We start from the raw sequence: 21,021 nt of genomic DNA on the forward strand, positions 1-21,021 counted from the left end.
AGGGCGTGGGATTTGGCTCCGAGCAGACGGAAGCGCAGCGCTGAGGGTGGGGCTGGTCTACTGGGGGAGGGGGAGTTGGAAACTTGGGGGAGGAGCCTGTGCCCCAGCCACTGCCCGAGTTCTGCCGGCAATCGAGTCCGAGCGTCTGGTTATTACCGTACCGCCGTACGTGCGCCGCGGTACTAGAAAGTCGCTGGGTTGCCGGCCCGAGGAGCTGCGCGCGCGAGCGGCAGCAGGGAATGGAAGCGGAGGACGCGGGCAGGTAAGGCCGTGGCGGAACACCGCCCCTCCCCCCGCGCCCCCGCCGCGGGGCAGGCCGCGGGCGCACGCACACACGCACGCACACGCACGCACGCAGGGGCTCCTTAAGACCGCGGTCCCTGTACCAAGGTCCGGGCCGCCCATGCGCACTGGCGGCCCGCTCAGGCCACTTTTTACCTGCTTCAGTTCAGTTCAGTCGCTCAGTCGCGTCCGACTCTTTGCGACCCCGTAGACTGTAGCCTACCATGCTCTTCCATTCATGGGATTTTCCAGGCAAGAGTACTGGAGTGGGTTGCCATTTCCTTCTCCAGCGGATCTTCCCGACCCAGGGATCGAACCCGGGTCTCCCACATTGTGGGCAGACGCCTTACTGTCTGAGCCACCGGGGAAGTACCCATCCAGACACTTAGCTGACATTAAAACGCGGTAGTAAACAACCAGCAGTCTCCAATTAATGTTTCTTTCCGGTTACCTTTCTCCGCTACATTTCCGTTCACCCTCCATTATCGTGCACAGCTGTAAGGATGAAGTGTCACATGTGTCACTCTAGGAGTTTTCATCTCAGAGTTGTAGGTTTACTGTGGCCTTCTTCCTCAACGGTGTACCTAAGGGGCACGAGGTGGATAACGTTGCCATTCTAGAGCTCTTGAATTCTGAACTAGGAATAACACTTCTAGTAAGTCGTGTAAAATGGTGTTCTAGTGGTCTTGGGGACGATCTTAAGTATTTACTTGTCATGTGTCCTTTGGGGAGTGTGAGGTGCATGGGGAGTTTCGCAAAAGCAGAGATTTCGAAATTGGAACTTGTGATGGAAAGCCAAATGAAAAACTAAATGTAGTAACAGAGTCTTTTAAAAGAAAGAAAAATAAAGTTTACATAGGAATACAATACTATTAGACCTCATTAAGAATTATCCTGATTGGGGGCTCTAAACTTGAGGAAGCCTCTGAAGTTCTCTGGGCCTGTTGATGTCTGTAAAATAGGGCGTCTGTGGAATCTGGTTCTGACATGCTGTGAGTCAGTGTTAGGTGGAAGGGGAGTGCTTTAGTAACCAACAGAGATTGTCTTAGAGTTTAGGGAAGGATATAAAGTGTAGACTTCATCCTGACATTATGAATCAAATCCAGAAATAAAGAACTCCATGTCTTTCTCTAAAGAACTTTATAAATAAAACTTGTGGAAATCGCTCTTGTCTTTATGATTTTCATTCAGATCAGAATTGAAACTTGGGTAAACGCCTACCATCAAATAGATTGCAGTCATCTCTCTTGTATCCATAGATTAGTTCCAGGCCCTTCGGAGACACCAAAATCTGCACGCTCAAGTACCTTAAAATGGCAGAGTCCAGTTGATCACTGTGTAGGTTTTAGAATGCACAATGGGAGTGGCTTACAGCAAAATAATAGGTTTCTCTGATACAGTGTTTAGCTCAAAACTGTCTGACTTCTATTTGGTCTTAACTGAATCCATTGGGTTATAGACCATTTTTTATTCTGACTTGTAACGCTTTCACTTTGGGAAGTATGGGGAACTCTGTGTTAATACTCTAAGGCGTTTTTTGTTGGGGATTCTGAAATGACTCGGCCCCGGTAATCCTGAGAAAGTAGTGCTTTGTCATCCTTGACTTTGTGCTCATCATGGAATGTTTGGTATAGTTAATCTTTTTATTTTGGAAGATATTAATTTAAAAAAACTTATAGATGTAGACCCTTTTTTTAAGAATGAGAAGAGAGTTCAAGAGTCTTAAAAAGTACTAACCGGAGAGAAGAAAAGAAGAGGACCGGTGTACATTTCTAATGAGCTCAAACGTGAAAAAGAGATTTACCTGCAAATCAAAACCACTATGAGGTACCATTACACGCCAGTCAGGATGGCTGCTATCCAAAAGTCTACAAGCAATAAATGCTGGAGAGGGTGTGGAGAAAAGGGAACCCTCTTACACTGTTGGTGGGAATGCAAACTAGTACAGCCACTATGGAGAACAGTGTGGAGATTTCTTAAAAAACTGGAAATAGAACTGCCATATGACCCAGCAATCCCACTTCTGGGCATACACACTGAGGAATCCAGATCTGAAAGAGACACATGCACCCCAGTGTTCATCGCAGCAGTGTTTATAATAGCCAGGACATGGAAGCAACCTAGATGCCCATCAGCAGACGAATGGATAAGAAAGCTGTGGTACATATACACCATGGAATGTTACTCAGACATTAAAAAGAATTCACTTGAATCAGTTCTAATGAGATGGATGAAACTGGAGCCCATTATACAGAGTGAAGTAAGCCAGAAAGTAAAGACCATTACAGTACACTAACACATATGTATGGAATTTAGAAAGATGGTAATGATAACCCTATATGCAAAACAGAAAAAGAGACACAGATGTACAGAACAGACTTTTGGACTCTGTAGGAGAAAGCGAGGGTGGGATCTTTCGAGAGGACAGCATCGAAACATGTATATTATCAAGGGTGGAACAGATTACCAGCCCAGGTTGGATGCATGAGACAAGTGCTGGGGCCTGGTGCACTGGGAAGACCCAGAGGGGTCGGGTAGAGAGGGAGGTGGGAGGGGGGATCGGGATGGGGAATACATGTAAATCCATGGCTGATTCATGTCAATATATGACAAAAACCACTACAATATTGTAATCAGCCTCCAACTAATAAAAATAAATGAAAAAAAGAAAAAGAGATTTACCAAAGATGGGAAGTAGGATGCTGAATCAATAATAACTGGAAAGGTAAAACAGACCACTGAGAATACAGACAGGAACGATTAACCCTCAAATGAGATTGGACTGTCTAGAAATGTTAAAGAGACTAAGAACTTGTTTTCATTAGTGTAGACAACAAGAAGGACAAGAAAGGTTTGGGTTTTCTTCCTAGTTCACTGACATGTTGTTAGATGACAGAAAACATAAGCACTTAGTTCTGATTTTGATTTTTCATTTTATGTTAGAAAATTGAGTATAGATGGAATATGGCAAATAGATGTCTGTAAGAGAGATTTAAAGCTCAAGATCAATGAGGGCATTTAAGAGAAGTTTCAGCTGGCAACCCGCTCCAGTATTCTGCCTGGAGAATCCCATGGACAGGAGCCTGGTGGGCTACAGTCCATGGGGTCGCAAAGAGTCGGACACGACTGAGTGACTTCACTTCAGCTGCTCTGGCAGAAATAATGTTTCTTGGCCCAAATCAGTTGTATTTCAAGTGAGAGGCCAGATTACAACATTCTTTAAGAATTTGCAGGCAACAGGAGAGGGGCCTAAAGCCCAAATATAAACACATGGGTCACTTTTATTTTCCAAAGGTAGAATCTGCCATGGAGTTTACTGACTTTGATCCTCAATAAAATTTTTATTTCTCAGTGGTTATTGAGCATATTTAAAAGGAGCTGTTGATCATTAGGCAACAGTATGAGTTAAATAAAGCAAGACCTACCCAGCTAGATTCTTTCCCCTTTTGATAATGATACTAGGTTAGATAGCATCAGAAGGAGATGACAGGCTGGGGAACTAAGATCCCATAAGTCGTGTGACCAAAAACAGAAAAGCAAACAAAATCCCCAAAACGGTGCCTGGTATATAATACATTTGTCATAACAAAAGCAAAGGCAACAGGAGATGATTAAATATTTTAGGTACTCCTGTCATCTCTTTCTGAGTGATGGGACCAGATGCCATAATCTTAGTTTTCTGAATGTTGAGCTTTAAGCTAACTTTTTCACTCTGCTCTTTCACTTTCATCAAGAGGCTCTTTAGTTGTTCTTCACTTTCTGCCATAAGGGTGGTGTCATCTGCATATCTGAGGTTATTGATATTTCTCCTGGCAATCTTGATTCCAGCTTGTGCTTCTTCCAGCCCAGCGTTTCTGATGATATACTCTGCATATAAGTTAAATAAGCAGGGTGACAATATACAGCCTTGACGTAGTCCTTTTCCTATTTGGAACCAGTCTGTTGTTCCATGTCCAGTTCTAACTGTTGCTTCCTGACCTGCATACAGGTTTCTGAACAGGCAGGTCAGGTGGTCTGGTATTCCCATCTCTTTTAGAATTTTCCACAGTTTATTGTGATCCACACAGTCAAAGGCTTTGGCATAGTCAATAAAGCAGAAATAGATGTTTTTCTGGAACTCTCCTGCTTTTTTGATGATCCAGCAGATGTTGGCAATGGTGGTCCTATTGGGTGAAATCAAAACTGCTTTACTACAGAGAGTCAAAGGCAGATGGAAGAGAGGTCTGTACTGATGTGCCGTGTAGCCCTCCTGCCCCAACTTTTCACAGTTTAACAGCTTCGAGGTGCTAATGGAACGCTGATAAAATATTTGAGTGACCCAACTCTGGAAGGGGTTTGTGGAATTGATAGACTGAGTCAGAATCCAGGTTAGCCCCGACTGACTATAATGTGAAGCATCTTTTAGTGTGCGATGAGGGAGCAGCAGTGAAGGGCAGTTTTCACTGACGGTAAACACAGTGCGAATCAACAGTACAGTGTGGTCGCCAGGAAGCTAATGGAATGGATTTTGTGATGTGTCTCCAGAATGAAGACTCTGACCCCGCTGCTCAGTTTCAGGTCACTGAGGTCATGGAGCATTTTTATTTTATCTTAAGCTCCAGAAAAATGATCAGATAGTGAGGAAACTTGAAATTATGCTGTATGCAGAAGAGTTCAATAAGTTGGGAGTTCTGTCTCGTTCTCTTTTTTGAGTTCACAGTATCTAAATAGATGGTGCACAGCAAGTACTCCGTAATGCATGCTGAATGCACACATTCCCACTTAGCAATATTGAATGTCAACTTTAGATAGTTCAGTTCAGTCACTCAGTCACGTCTGACTCTTTGCGACCCCATGGACTGCAGCACGCCAGGCTTCCCTGTCTTATCACCAACTCCCGGAGTTTACTCAGACTCATTGAGTCGGTGATGCCATCCAACCATCTGATCCTCTGTCATCCCCTTCTCCTGCCCCCTTCAGTCTTTCTCAGCATCAGGGTCTTTTCCAGTGAGTCAGTTCTTTGCATCAGGTGGCCAAAGTGTTGGGTTTTCAGCTTCAGCATCAGTCCTTCCAATGAATATTCTGGACTGATTTCCTTTAGGATGGACTGGTTGGATCTCCTTGCAGTCCAAGGGACTCTCAAGAGTCTTCTCTGACACCACAGTTCAAAAGCATCAATTCTTTGGTGCTCAGCTTTGTTTATTGTCTTTTAGATAGCTAGATAGTATTTCATCATAATTTATGTAATAGTCCCTTTTGGTTGAGCATTTGGTTTATTTGACATTGATATTTTGTAAGTGTTCAGTGTTATATATGCTTGTTTTAAAATATTGCTGTAATAAAATATTGCTGTGTTGTTTGTGTCTATCCAGAATTCTTATGTTGAAACCTCTAAACCCCAGTGTGGACATTGGGAGATGGGGTCTTTTGGAGGTGATGAGGCCATGAGGCCCAAGCCCACCTAAACGGGAGTAGTGTCTCTGTGAAAGAGGTCCCAGAGAGACTCCTAACCCCTTCTGCATGTGAGGACACAGCAAGAAGGCAACCGAAAATGAGCCAGAAAGCAGGCACTCTCCAGACACTGAGTCTGCCAGCACTTTGAACTTGAACTTTCCAACCCCCAGAACTGTGAGACACAGGTATTTGTTATTTATAAGCCACTCAATCTGTGGTGTTTTGTATAGCAACCTGAAGGGATTAAGACAAATGTATTTAGGGAAAAAGCAACTTACATCTTTAGAACAGTGGGAAATGACTGAGGATTAAAGAAGTTACTCATCTTAGAGAAACCTCCAAGTGTTAGTTTTTTGAAATATAGCAAAATCCAAATTAACTGGACTCCTTACTTAATCGACTGTGTGTGTATGTGTGTTTGTGTGTATTTTGAGAAAGAGAGTTCAGAAATGCACACTTCAACAAATTTCAGACAGTGGTAGAAAACCAGTCCTTTGAGCACTGTTCAAATGAAGAGGGTGTTAAATGGAGGCTAGGAGAGAGTAAAGGGTTCACTGCAGGAAAAGGGGAGAGGTGCAGAACCATCACCATGAGGACAGACATAGATGATAGGGGAGAAAAGTCAACAGGAAAGTAAAATCATTTGTCATGCTCCCGAGTTGGATATCAGGGAATTACAGAAAATTAAAATGTTTCAGGGCCTCTTCTGAGTCTGGAGAGATTTGGTCCTATTTCCTGCACTTTCTCCTTATATGTGGAAATCACAGAAATCTCACCCTTATTTTCACGGGGAGGGAATGGAGGTCCTCAGAGGATGAATGACTTAACTAACTGCTCCTCTTTTGCTGTCTTTCATACAGAGAAAATTATTGTTATAAACACTGCAGAATTCTGATACGAAGGGGCAGTTATTCTATGTTTATATATACAGCAAATGTATTTAGGAATTATATCCACATTAAGATTGAAATGGGTTCATGCTGCTTCCAAACTTAACCTTTATTAGATAATAGGAAGTGAAATTATCCAGAATTGTAGTCCATGAAGGTTTTCGTACAGGTGGAATTCTGTCCTCTGCCAAGTAGTAAGAATGTTGTAGTCCACCCTCTTTCCTTTTGTTCCAGCTGTTGTCAAGAAGCTGTTAAGATGATCAGGCTAAATCAAATGTTCAGAAAGAGTATATTACCTCAGAACTTAGACATTCTATTATTCATAGCCTTCTCTATTTCCTTTCTAATTCATCTTATGATAAAGTGCCAGGGATAATTTTAGAACAGTTAAGGGACACATCTATATTATAGACAAGTTTCTGAATTTTTTTTTCTAAATTGATACACATCTCTAAAATAAGACTGCATTTTCTCTTATTTTTTACTTTTTCTTCAGCCAGTTGACATCTAAAACTTCGATTTTCAGTTTTTGAACCTCAGAATTTAATGATCTGTAAGTATGCTAATGGAGCCACATTTTGGAAGTGTTTTTAAGTTCACAACCCTTTTGTAATGTGAATGTTGTTTCCCTGATTTATATATTTTTAGGAGTAGATTTTTGTGAAGTGCTCAAAATGGGACAGACGTGTGAAACTCAGAGCCGTAGCAATAAACATGGGGGAGAAAAAAAAAAAAAAAAAAAAGAAAGAAAAACATGGGGAGAGAGAGACGCTGTCCTGATGACGGTGGACCTTCCCGCGCGCTTTCAGCCGCTCACTCACCGTCCGCAGGGGTCTTCTGTTACACGTTCAGGCTGAGTGGGCTGTTGGCGTCTCAGGAACCTGTCACTGGCCGCAGTCAAAAATCACATTATATTTCACTAGAATTTCCAGAAGGCAGCCATACGAGATCTCTCGACTAACTCAGCTATATCCAGCTCTCATTAGAATATCTGAGTCTTTAACATGGAACAACTAGTTCATCCAAAGTGTTACCTGAGAAAAGTATGAAAAAAGAGGACATTTGACTTCGTGCCAGGCAAGGTTTAAGCCCTTTGCTTCTTTTCAATTTTACATCTTAATTTCTGGTCCTTTCCTACATGCTTTCTCCACGTGCGGCCTTGGCTCACAATGCCATTTTGTTTTCTTTTCCACCTTATATTAAACATTCTCTGTGCTTTTAAATATTAATAAACTTAATTTTTGTAACTACATAATATTCTCGTGTTGATGTATTATAGTGTACTAAATCACCGTATTGTCTTTATTTTTTGTATAATTTGAAAACTATATTTAAAGAAATAAAACTCTTCTAAGATAGTTTAATATCTTTCTCACTAATTCCTCACCTTTTCCTTACCATCTTACCCCTTAAAGATAGCCTGAAGCTAAAATGCTTCCCCAGTGGTTTGTCCACTGAGTTTGGGCCCCAGTTTTCCTTCAGTATCCAGTGTTCTGGCCTAGGTACCCTGCCAATAGTCTGTGACCCTGTGTCTGCATGGGCCACTTAAGTTTATCCTGGAAATATTTTGGTTTGCCTTTAAAAAAAAACAAAAAACCTTTTATTAATATTGATTTACATGTTGTGAAGCTCACCCGTTTACAGTGTACTAGTTTGCTTTTTTTTTTTTTAGTTTGCCTTTTTAACCTCTGCTTTCTGAGCACCCTGTTTCCTTTCTCCACACGTCACAGAAAGAGAAAACCATTAAGTAGAGTAGCTTGTCAGAGAAAACATGGCTTTTCTCTCCAAATGGCAAACATAGTTACTCATTTTATTTCCTAGTGCTTTTCTTCCTTCTGCATACTTAATGGCATTTTTTGGCATCAACTGTCACTTTAGTTTCATAAAACATGTATTTACTTCCCTGGCTTTGTGCTGATAGCAACAGCTTGAGGTAGTAGTTTATAGCCCCCAGAAATACTTCTTAGCAGTGTTGTTTAGCAGTATTGTGAAGGCATGTGTTCCTTACACTGAGCAAAACACTTTGAACAGAGTTTAAATCGTGTTCAGAAGAGAAGTTTAGAGTGGTCTTTCGAGTAAATTCACAGATATTTATAGAAATATCTATTTCTAATCCTCATTTAATGGCAGAAAATCCAGCAACCACTAAAAAACAGATGGGGGGCAGGTAGGATGGGGAGATGGTGGTCAAAGGGCACAAACCCTAGGTTGCAGGTTCTGGGGATCTAAAATGGACAGCATGGTGATTCTCGCTAACGACGCTGAGGATGTACTTGAAAGCTGCTGAGAGAGCAGATTTGAGATGTTCTCACCACAGAAAGAAATGGTAGCTAGGTGCCCTGTGGCCGTGTCAGCTAAGGCTCTGATGGTGATCATTTGTCCTGTATGTGTGTCAGGTCAGCGCTGTTGTACACATTAAACTTAAACAGTGTTGCAGTCTATCAGCTACATCTCAAAGCTGAACCTAAAAAGGTTACCTTGCAGAGGATTTCTGTGACAAGAGAATTAGATACTGAGGTAGGAATACAGATTATTATTGTGGATATTTCAACTCTGTATGGGCTGGTGGGCCTTTCAGCTCTCTGCTAGAAAGTTCCCATGATCTCATTTCAGGGAAAGTATAGGCTTGCCTAACAGGACTGGTAAGTTTTACTGATGACACATCAGTGTGTGAGAGATAATTATAGTTGGTTAGTAGGCACCAGGTGAAGATTGGGTAAATGTACATATGGGAATAGATCTTCCTCCTCTTTTTGCTCCTGTTGTCAACTCTAAATAAATTCTATAATCTGGTTAGAAATAATTGAATCCTGGGGCTTTTTAAGAGCAGATCGTTTAAACTTACATTTGGGTAATTTTGTCTTCCTATCTTATCCTTAATTCTTTCAGCTATTCTCTTCAGCAAGCTCAAGCTTTTTATACATTTCCACTCCAACAAATGATGACTGAAGTTCCTAATATGGCAGTTATGAATGCACAAGAAATGCCAGCTGAAGTTCCAGCCTCAGCACCTGCTCAGGAACCCACACAAGGTAGTTTTCACCAGGATAGTTTAGAAAATTACCATTGCATCAGCCAACTTATTTAAGAAAGGGTTTAATGATGAATTTCAACTCTGTTTTTGTGTTAAAAAAATTTAATCTACTTTTTAAGTACTTCCTGTGTTTCGGGCACTCTGATAGATTTGGGGGGATAAAAGAACATAGCTTCTGCCCTCAAATCATCTCATAGGAGAAAATAAAAGTGAACGTGAAACTCCTCAGCACACCACGTGGTGAAGAGGGACACAGGATGCTGTGGGGCTGGCACCTAACTCGGACCAGGGCTCAGAGGCAGCTTCGTGGGACTCTGAAGTTCAAGGGTGAGGGAGCAGTACCGGAAGAATGGGAAGAGGAAAGTTCCAGGCCGAGGGAGCGGCATGCATCAAACTACAGACTACACTAAAGAAGCATGACATGGTTGAAAAGCCATAATTCTCTGTCATTGCAGACTGGAGTGGAGCATAGAAGCAGTGAGAGAGGTTTTGATGGGGGCAAGCAAGGCTTGTTTAACCTAAAGAACGTGTGTTGTGCTCTGAAGGCAATAGGAAGCTATAGACAGAATGGAAACAGAGAATGACTTAATAAATAGATTGACATTTAAATATTCTAGAGAACAGACTGTAACAGAGATATGTAAAATATATATCTAATAATATAGATAAAATAAGATGGTAGAGAGCAGGGCAGAACTTGGAGGCATGGCCATGTTAATGGATTTCATGCAGGGGGATGAGGAAGATAGAGGAGTCTGGAAGTCACTCCCAGGCAGTTGGACGAAGGAGGTACCATTCACCAAGACAGAGAGTTAGAGGAGAAGAGGACAGATTCAGCAGTGGATGGTGGGGAGAGGGTAGTGATTTTCTGCCGTGCGTCAGTGTGGCGTGAGGAGAGTGCTGAGCTCCAGTTTGTGGTTGCAGAGCACATGTAACTCCTCTGTGCTGAAGGGCCCCCTGCCTTCAGCTCTTCTGTTTTTCTGGGCAGGAAGCGCTAGGACAGCTACAGGCTGATGGAGGTGGATCCCTTGGCACAGACAGTGACTGAAGCAATGTGAGGAGAACAGAGGATGGATGGAAGGCTCGGATGAGAAAACGCCAAGTGGTAGCGGAATAGAGTGGGGGCCTGAGAGATGAAGAGCCGTATTAGGGGAGCTGTGGGTAAAAAGGCAAGGCTTCTTGTTGGAGAATTTTATGTCACTCGTTCTTGTCCACGGTAATTTCTCCTGAGGGGTGTATGGCATTGTCTGGAGACACCTGGTCATCATGACTGGCAGGATGCTACTGGCATCTAGGGAGTAGAGGCCATGGTTACTAAATTATTCCACCTAAGATGTCAGCAGGGCCAAGGTTGAGAAACTGTTTAAGGTCCTGAGATCAGAGTCCTAGTCTTACCTTTAGACAAACACTGCCAGCCCAGAGAGTCCATCTCTGGCTTCTCTCAATTCACCTCTCTGACTGTGTGAAGAACAGAATATACACTCAGTTCAGGGGAAAGAAAAGCCTCAAGCCATTTGAAGTTTTCTTCTGGAAATTACGGGGAAACTGAGTTAAAATGTTTCCTTTCCTCCCTGTTTTTCTATTTGTTCATTTAATTATTTATGCATTTACATTTAGAATTCTTATAAATGGTGTGTGGCTACTTTGTGTCCCTGGAGAAGCCATGGTGCCAGGTAAGAGTGTGTGGAAAATCAATCTGTGATTGTTAAGGGTCTCTCATCCCAGGAACTGCCAGTCCAGAGGAAGGAAGATGGGGCTGGGACCACACAGACCCAGTTCTCCAGTGAAGGAAGGGGGAGACGTTACAGAGGAGAGTGATGTCGTGAAATAGAAGAGAAAGCTAAGGATGTTGATGGGTGACTTTTCGGGGAAAGCTGCATAAAGTTTGTAATTTAAGGTTTTCTGCAGCTATATCCTGGAAATCATTGTGTTTCAGAGACTCCTCTAAAAGGAAGGAAAAGAAAACCCAGAACAACAGAACCAAAAACACCAGTGGAGCCCCAAAAACCTGCTGAGACCAAAAAATCTGGCAAGTCCACGAAGTCAAAAGAAAAGCAAGAAAAAATTACAGACACATTTAAAGTGAAAAGAAAAGTGGACCGTTTCAATGGTGTTTCAGAAGCTGAACTTCTGACCAAGACTCTACCAGACATTTTGACCTTCAATCTGGACATTGTAATTGTAAGGATTTTGTCCTCCTTTGGGTTTATAGTTAGCATTGGTGGATTAATGTGACTTAACCATATCCTTGCAAAGAACATTTTGCTGAAAAGAACCATTTCTGAGAATCCTTTTGGTGGTAAATGGTGTCACCTTCTTCAGGTTGTATCATATGGCTGTGTTTAAGAGGGTGGGCTCTAGGGCAGGGCTGTCTGGTTTCAGATGTTGCCTTGTGGGTGTATGACCATGGATAAGCGTTGGCCTTCCTGAACACTTAATTTGCTCGTTGGTGAAGCAGGCGTGATGATAGCATGGAGTGGATCCTCTGGCAATTACACAAAATGATCCACACGAATCACTTAGGTTGCATGACACTGTGGTTTCTCCATGAATGATAACACTCATTTTGAACTTTGATTTTTGTCAGTAGCTGCAAGAAACATCAGCATGTAAGCAACTGTGTAGGTGACGTGGAGTCAGCTGCTTTTGGGGAGCTGAGAAACAGACTTGCAGCTGGACGTGAGCTCTGGTTGATTGATTGTTCCAGGACAGTTGGGAGTGAGGGTGCTGGGGATATGAGGGACTCAAACTGGTTTTTAAAAGCAACAGCAAGGAGTTCCCCATTGGCCTACTGGTTAGGATTCCAGGCCTTCACTATCAGGGCCCAGGGTTAGTCTCTGGTCAGGGAACATTCCCCAAGCCACGAAACGCAGCCACAAAGAAAAAAAAAATCAAAACTTTAATATAAAGGAAATCTCTTTCCTCAAAATGGAATTCTTTGTTCAGGTCAAGAGTAGATAATTGATAAAGCTTATGATGCTGGATTAAATTTTTATTTTAATCAATTCACCACTCCTCCACAGAAGCCCTAAGACATAAGCCTACTTTTCAAGACTAAAATATATAAACATTTTGTTTTGTAGATTGGCATAAATCCAGGACTGATGGCTGCTTACAAAGGGCATCACTACCCTGGGCCTGGAAACCATTTTTGTAAGTGGTTAACCTTCTTTTACTATTTTACTTTTAAACTAGATGTCCTTGTTAATAGTTGGGTTTGTCTATTTTTTTTAAACCAAAATGTGTTTTTAAAAAGAAATTGGTTGAGTAAGTATACATAATCTTTTCAATGTGTGTGTACACAAAAATGAAAGGTTTGACATCCTCTGACACTTAACATTTTGGTTTACAAAAGTGAAGGGGTAAAGAAAAAAAAAGAGTGGAGGGGTATGGACAGGAATACTTTCTCTTTTGTTTGTTTTCAGTGAGTTTTACTACCTTTTTTAAAACAATTTTTCTTTTTTTAGTTTTTATCTACAGAATAGTAACAGTACATCATGCCAATGCAGACAGAAAACTTAATACCTTTCCAGATTTCTACTCATCTTATTTCCTAGGAGAAATGAAATACATTGGCAATCAAGTAGTAATAGTTAAGAAATGCTCTGATTGTAGACATTTCTCTGCGGATAATTTCCATCTAGCAGAAGTTAGTATTAAAGTCCCTCATACTTGTAGAGTGAACTTTAAAACCAAGTATAACTCCTGTTGTATTGTCCTATATATAAATCATCTTATGTAACACTGCCTAACAAATAATCAGGAATGCAACAGATTATCAGGAAACACTAGCTGATTATCTTAGTGCAGCATTTAAAAAATTCCAGGACAGGGACTTGCCTGGTGGCCCACTGACTCAGCACTTACACTGCAGGGGCCACGGGTTCAGTCCCTGGTCAGGGAACTAAGATCCTGCATGTATGCAGTGCAGCCAAGAAAAAAGAAAAGAAAAACACTTTTAGGACAAATTATGGTAGTATATTTTTAGAACTAATAACATGTTGTCTCCATTATTTGAAAAAAAAAATTTTCTAGAAATATTTCACTTTTCATTTTCTCCTCTGTCAGTATGTCTGAAGCCCTGAGTCACTGGTGTATATTTTATCTGTTTGGGGTTTTCCAGGGGCAGGTGGTGTTACTTCCAGTTATTAAAAAGCTAAACAGTTTCAGAGTTTACTACGCTGCCTAGCTGTGTACTCAACAAGCATTTCCTTCAACCCCCTATTAAAAGGAGATAAATAATAGAGATATCTCTTAAGATAGCTGTAATGATTAAATGAAATAATCCATATGAAGGACTTAGCATAGTACCCAGCACATAATAACTGCTTGGTATGGTATTTGACCTATGTTATAATTTTTTAAGTATACTAAATCTTTTTTCTTTTTTTTAATTTCAAGAATAGACCCACATCCATTCATGGGGCAGAAAAACCTTTGAACTTCTACAGAAATAAACTGAACTTTTTCTAAATTAAACTCTCTTGTTCACAGGGAAGTGCCTGTTTATGTCAGGGCTGAGTGAGGTTCAGCTGAGTCACATGGATGATCACACTCTACCAGGGAAATATGGTATTGGATTTACCAATATGGTGGAAAGGACAACACCAGGGAGCAAGGATCTTTCCAGGTGATTATGGAACATTTGGTTTGATAGGTTGGAACCCTGGCCATAATTGTGCCTTATACACTCCAGGAGCATCCTAAGTATCTAACTAGTTCAAGCTGAGCATAGTAGTTTTATGATTTGCTCTTTTATTGAAAGCTGTCTGAATTTAGCACATTATAAATACTGCCATATTTATATTTTGACTACTTTTTAATTCAATTTTAGTAAAGAATTCCGTGAAGGAGGACGTATTCTAGTGCAGAAATTACAGAAATATCAGCCACGAATAGCAGTGTTTAATGGAAAATGTAAGCTTTACTTTTAGATTTTATCTTTTTTCTTCGATTAACATTATGGGCAATGTAAATATATTTGTATTTCATTTTAGGTATTTACGAAATTTTTAGTAAGGAAGTTTTTGGAGTAAAGGTTAAGAACTTAGAGTTTGGACTTCAACCCCATAAGATCCCAGACACAGAAACTGTAAGTCCTTAAAACTGTATTTGTAAATCAGATAAATGCGAAATTTTTTCTATCTAGTTTTCCCTTTTTATTTGTTCTGTCCATTTGTAATTTTTGCCATAAAAAAAAAAAAAGCACTATATTTTGTGGAATAATATCTGCATAGTAACTTGAACTAATAGTTGCAGATTAATTCAGATACTTTTGTAGTTGTATTAGAAAAAGAAACATTTGTCAGATAAATGCCTTTATAACATTACATTAGTTACATTATTTGGCCAAAATATTGAGAGGAGGTTACTCACAGGCTGCATTCAAAATACATTTGATGGGATATTCTTGCCAAATTCTAGTGCGTTAGCCCTTATTCCGTTGTGAAACAAACATGTAAATATAGACACGATCCTGATCAGTGAAACTGCTGATCACCCTTTGTTGGTGTATCTCGGCCCAGTCTCGTGTTAGAGCCGTGTAAACAGAACAGCCCAGTCACAGCAGGCATCCTGCCAACCTGACTGGCATTTGGTGCTGTTGTTCTTATACATAAGGGCACATACAATAACACATTGGTTTTAAAACACTATGTGAATTTCTGTGGAGTTTCTGCAGACATTTGGTTCAAATTTTGCTTCTTAAATATAGTTTTAAGTTTTGTTTACAACTTCTGAAATAAAAATACACATGCACAGACTTCTGTGCTGTAGACGATATTTTAAATGATAAGCCAGTGTGCCAACAAGTTTCTGTGGAGACCTCAGAATACAGTTTCTGCTGCCAGTATGTATTTTAACTTCCTTCATAATTTCTTCTGTTTTTCACTAGTAAATGTGTAACTGATAAAGTAGGTTGTAGCACTGGTCACTCTTTAAATAGAGGTGTACCCTTGTCTCCTTGGGTAAAATTGCAGAGATGATTCACTCCTTCCTATAGAAGGAGCATTACTGTCCCTGAAATGCCAGAGGAGCCTCGGTACATCTCTTGGGATGTGTGATCACAGTAGTGCAATAATATGTGAATCTGAATCATATCGAGATAGGTAGTTTTGGCTCCCACAATGATCTGTGAGTGCATTTGTCTTATAAAATTTACTCTTTATCATGAAATATTCATAGATATTGATGCTGTTAGTGATCCAGCTTTGAAAAACATGTGCTTTTTCAAGTTTCTGGATCACTTTAATTGAAGGCTGTCTTGAGATTGGAAAAATGTGCTATTACAAAAACCTGGTAGCATTTGTACCTCTGAATCAGGCTTTTCTAAATATTGGATAAACAAAACAAAATAAGTCAATAATGGTTTGGGTTTTTTTTCTATAACACATGGTATAGAGGCCAATTTAAAAATTACAAAAAATTACAACTGGAAAGTCCATAGTTGAGCAGCCTCTCTCGTTTATATATAAGATATGTATTTTTATATACTCGATGAAGGACAGTTTGTCACCATCATCCAAAATGATAAATGCAAATATCCTGCTTTCTAGCTATTCCATTTCTAGAAATGTATCCAACAGACACAGTCACATATATTCAAATTTAAATATGTACAAGCTTTTTCACTGCAGTTTGTAATATTAAAAGATTGGAAACAACCTGAATGCCCGTAGGTAGACACTGGTTACATAAATTATGAAACTGCTACACAGCTATAGAAAAGGAAGCTTATTCTGATGTGGGTGCCTGATACAGAGTTACCTCTAAGAGACACTGTTGAGTGAAGAAGCAGGGTGCGGGACAGGGAGTGGAGCAGGTTACCATTTGTGTGTTTTTAAAAAGGATAAAGGAGAGTACACATCATCCGACACATTTGATTCTAAATTCGTGGAGGACCTCTGGAACTAGCAATGAGGATTGCCTTTGGGAAGGAGAACTAGGTGGATGGAAACAGAATGAGGAGGAAAGACTTTTCATTGTATACTTACATGCCCTTTGGTACAAACACTGAGGGGGAAAGACTCATTGGTTTTGATTTATTGACTTTGTAATAAGGAAATATTAAGAATTTGAACTCAAACACAACTGCTCTTATGGATTTTGCATATATGGCAATGTGGTAAGTATCAAGTTATTGACCCAAAGAAAAAGAAGGCTTCTAATCTCAACATGAGTGGCTTCAGCAGGGTTGAAGGATTTCTGTAGCTGTAAACTGTTACGGTTCTAGCTCTGCTACGTGATGCCGTCATCCAGTGCCAGATGTGCGCAGTTTCCCCGTGCCCAGGACAAGGTGCATTACTACATTAAGCTGAAGGACTTACGAGATCAGCTGAAAGGCATTGAACGAAACGCAGACGTTCAAGAAGTGCAGTATACGTTTGACCTACAGCTCGCCCAAGGTGCGTTACCGTTCCTCAGTCCTGTTGCTCGTGTCGTGTATGTCTACCTTATGGAAAGTATGTTGTGAATTTAAAAGCAGTAGAAAAGAAAACGATTTATTGGCAGCCAGAGTGTTCTGATAACAAGTGTTAGTCACTATTAAAACCTCCTTTTACCAAGGGCTTCCAGTCTAATCTGGGTGTTCCTACATATGCTGAGAAGCCAAGCAGTAGTGTGGGTCACCTAAAATTGCATCTTATAGGCTTTTACAGTTCTTAGGAGTTTATTTTGTTTATGTTAAAAAGAATTTAATATGAAAGTTGTTTCCGTGGATGTGAAATTCAAGAAAAAGATTTATTCTTAATAATTGCTGAATAAAGCTATCTTCAAAATTGTTAGACAAACTCAGTTTTACATCCCTGTTACCCTCCTCACAGAGGACGCAAAGAAGATGGCTGTGAAGGAAGAAAAATACGACCCGGGTTATGAAGCAGCGTACGGCGGCGCTTACAATGAAAGCCCCTACCCTGGTGAGCCTTGGGATTCTCTTCGCATAGGCTGGTGTGTCCCCTCCCCTTTGTTTGCCCTGTTCAAAGACTTGGTTTTGCTGGAATTGGGGAAAGAGGAGTTTTTTTTTGGAGAGAGTTAATTACTGAAGAATGGGAATGGAAATACAGAAATCTGTTTAGTGACTGGGGGACTTCCCTGGTGGTCCAGTGGTTAGGATATCGCCTTACACTACAGAGGGCCTGAGCTCGAGCCCTGGTTGGGGAGCTAAGATCCCACATGCCTTGCAGCCAGGAAACCAAAATAGAAGCAATATTGTAACAAATTTAATAAAGACTTTAAAAATGGTCCACATTAAAAAAAAAATCTTTAAAAAGTCTATTTAGTGATTTAGAGTGAAAATTCGGTGGTTATTTGATGTTTAACTACACAGGCTTTTAAAGCTCATTTTCTTGAAGTTACTGACTCAAAGTCCTCCTTGGTGCATTTCCCTCCTTGAATTTAACAGAATTTATCAGTTCCTGTATCTTAGAATAGAAATTTAAGTTGTATTCAATAATCTTGCTTAACTGTTTTAGTAGCAACTCTCCTACAATGGACTGTTAAAATCTCCTAATTATATCACTTAAAGCTTTTAAATAGAGTAATGTTCTTCTCCTCCCTCCCGCACCCCATCCCAGCTGCTGACAATGGAGAATCAACTTTCAGTGACATTCCAAATGGACAGTGGATGACCCAGTCATTTACAGACCAGATCCCTTCATTTAGTAATCACTGTGGGACGCAAGAACAAGAAGGAAACCACGTTTAAGGGTGGTGTTTTTCAGCCCTGCTTAAATGCTGCAGTTTTAATGCAGTTGTCAAGTAGCCCTCGGTGCGCTAGCTGAAACATTTTATTCATATTTTATTCGCGTGTTGTGATCAAAGTACAGTGGAGTCAACTGTACGGACCTAAGTAGTTGGAAGGAAAAAGGGTTTTCTGTATATGAGTTTTTGTATTTGAATTACTCGTCATTCCAGCTTTTTTATAAGACTGTATTTCATTTATGAAGAAATTAATTTTCTTTAGGGCGTCACTTTTAACTTGTAATTTAAAAGTACAAGAGTCTGCATCTTTACACTTGACTATGAACTGTGCGTAAACTTAGATGCACCCTTCTCCCTTTTCATGCCTAAGAAGGGCATGCTGCTAATAAGATTCCCCCTGGTAAAGAGGCCAGTGTGCTGATTTTCATCTGTGAGGTTATAACCCTTGGTGGCGTCTCATCTGGTAGCTTTTCGCAGTGTTTAACGGGCTTCCTGAGTTGTGTTCACACTCAGGCCTCCTTGCTTTACCAGTGGTGAGCATTGGTGAGGTGGTTTTGCAGTAGAAATGTAGAGTATGGCCTCGCAGCAGCAAGGTTAACCGGCCTTACCTGCCAGGGCGTGAGCCCTGTGGTCCTCACCCCCATCTGCTGATCCTCTAGTAGGAAGAAACTATTCTGCTGAGATGGTAAGTTCCAGAGAATGCAGAAAGCCTTTTAAATTTCGCTGTTTCATCTGTTTTACTTGAGAGACATAACATTTGAAAAGAAGGGGACTGAACTTCTCTCTCAATATCTATCACCATTCTAATTTTATCCTCCTTGACTCGTAGCATGTAACATAGAAATGATGAGAAATGAACTTTCAGGTTGAGTAACGAGGCTAGAGGTTGTTTGATAATCTTATTTAAACTGGTGCTTTATGTACATGAGATGTACTAAAATAAATAATACAGAATTTTTCTTGGTAGATAAATCAAGTAAGCCAGTAATTTTTTTTAAATTATCTGAAAAAAAAATTATCTGCATCATTGCTGTTTGTTACTGTGGACTGAGTGAACCTCATGTCAAGGTTAGTTTGAAGTAATGTACTTTTGTGATTTTCTAATGCATTTTCCGTGGTGCTACAAATAGTCCAGACTACTAGGCCTGGTGAATATCAAAGCTGGGTATTCAGAAATGCCATTTGCATTTACTCCTGATCACATCTGAATATTCTGATTTTATTCCTACCCAGGGAGCATGTTGTTTCTCAATATGAAAATATTTATGAAGTTTTTTTTTCTAAAAGATGATATAGCCTGTTCTTTTTATAATAAGAGATACAAATTCTTGTGAATTTTAACATGGTTTTTAGCTGTAGCACAGTGGATTTTATTTTTCCTTTAGTCTAGGTCAAGCCATGTCAAAGTCATTCATGTTATTTAAATCATGTACGGTATTGCTGTTTACATGGATGTTTTGTGCAGGTGCTTTTACATGCCTTGCATCAGGGATTAGGAGCAATTTAATTATTTTTTCATGGGATTATGTAAAGCATGTAACTAGGTATTGCTTTGGTTTTTAATGATTATAGTCTTCACATAGTTTTTTCTTTTTTTTTTTTTTTTTGAGTAGAGAAAATATCCTTTAAATTATGGTGGACACTCACTAGAGAATGGGTTTAAGGATTTTTCCAAGCATACAATAATGGTGTTTTTCATTAAATATGACAGATGAATAGTAAATGTTGATATACACTATACATGAGAATATGAGACTTGTTCATTAAATAATATTGAAAAAGTTTTAAAAATCATTTGAAAGTCTGATTGTTTTTTTACAATAAAAAATATTGAGAATGATTATCCTTAAGTTGCAGTGTTTTCTGTAGCAAGACTCTGGTATTCTTTCCCTTGTTAAACTGAGATCAGTTTACCTGCTATTATATTTAACATGTAGAATAATAGATTATGAAAATCATTAAAAGTCTATGAATATTTTATTTTTTTAGACATTCCTGTTTTAAATGTAATACATTGTTCTACAGAAGACAACATTGGCAACTCATTAAAAAAATACCTACATGTAAAAAATACATTTAGACATTTTTTACATTTATGGCTGTAGTTTTCATTCAGAGTTAATAAGCAAATTGCTGAAACCTAGCTGGGTTTATTTCTTTGCAATAACATATTTCACTCACAAAATCTTTCATAATTGTCACTTGTATTTAAGGAACTAAATCAATACCTCTAGGGTTCAAGGTACTATTTGTACACAGTAGGGTTTTTTGTTTTTGTGGATCATTTGTATCAAAGGTCCTGTTCACAGAGAACAGTGGTATAATAGGGTACACATGGACAGTTCCACATATTTGTACAGGAAATATTTTAAATGTCGTGTTACATCAGCTGTTGGGGTGGTGGAGTTTAAATATCCCTGCCGGGTCAGGAACAAACCAGCTCTCCCATAAGTCGTTGTGGACACTCGGGAAGTCCCACGGTTTATGTCTTCCATTCCAGTGGAGTAGTTTTGCCTCCTGCAGAAAATGCTCTGAATATCTGGTATCTGGATTCCAGCCTTGATTGTGTTTAGGGGACAATAATAGGCTCATTAGAAAATTAAAATTTTATATTAAAAATGGAATACAAGTTCATTGAAAAAAAAATAAAAGGATAAATTGATGGGTATACAATGAAGAATTTAC

General features: G+C 39.8%; 2 protein-coding genes across 7 annotated transcripts in view; one reads left to right on the plus strand and one right to left on the minus strand.

Moving 5' to 3' along the window:
• Positions 1-58: 58 nt before the first annotated feature.
• On the plus strand, positions 59-20,177 carry TDG (thymine DNA glycosylase). 6 transcript variants are annotated; one of them, XM_065938034.1, is made up of 14 exons: positions 59-262; positions 5,634-5,900; positions 7,102-7,158; positions 9,495-9,637; positions 9,837-10,693; positions 11,257-11,312; positions 11,576-11,820; positions 12,723-12,792; positions 14,134-14,269; positions 14,474-14,556; positions 14,637-14,731; positions 16,871-17,042; positions 17,460-17,552; positions 18,210-20,177. In XM_065938034.1, the coding sequence occupies exons 5-14, from the start codon at positions 10,653-10,655 to the stop codon at positions 18,338-18,340; spliced, it is 1,122 nt and encodes a 373-aa protein (XP_065794106.1). In that variant the 5' UTR covers positions 59-262; positions 5,634-5,900; positions 7,102-7,158; positions 9,495-9,637; positions 9,837-10,652; the 3' UTR covers positions 18,341-20,177. The 6 variants fall into 6 exon arrangements, with proteins under 6 accessions (XP_065794106.1, XP_065794095.1, XP_065794123.1 ...); XM_065938023.1 differs by having other exon boundaries at positions 62-262; positions 9,837-11,312; XM_065938051.1 differs by lacking the exons at positions 9,837-10,693; positions 11,257-11,312 and having other exon boundaries at positions 65-262.
• A 117-nt stretch (positions 20,178-20,294) lies between these two features.
• GLT8D2 (glycosyltransferase 8 domain containing 2) overlaps positions 20,295-21,021 on the minus strand; it is a 36,788-nt gene continuing 36,061 nt past the window's right edge. The window contains exon 10 of the mRNA XM_065938084.1: positions 20,295-20,894. Coding sequence (XP_065794156.1) covers positions 20,722-20,894 — 173 coding nt within the window. The 3' untranslated portion in view covers positions 20,295-20,721. The remainder of the gene's footprint in view (positions 20,895-21,021) is intronic.

This window comes from Muntiacus reevesi, chromosome 1 (assembly GCF_963930625.1).
Source record: "Muntiacus reevesi chromosome 1, mMunRee1.1, whole genome shotgun sequence".
Classification (NCBI taxonomy): Eukaryota; Metazoa; Chordata; class Mammalia; order Artiodactyla; family Cervidae; genus Muntiacus; species Muntiacus reevesi.

Coding starts and splice junctions, on each gene's coding strand:
- TDG (XM_065938060.1), top strand. CDS start 240: ATGGAAGCGGAGGACGCGGGCAG. Junction 263..9,494: donor GAAGCGGAGGACGCGGGCAG/GTAAGGCCGTGG, acceptor TAATTCTTTCAG/CTATTCTCTTCAGCAAGCTC. Junction 12,793..14,133: donor TGGGCCTGGAAACCATTTTT/GTAAGTGGTTAA, acceptor TCTTGTTCACAG/GGAAGTGCCTGTTTATGTCA.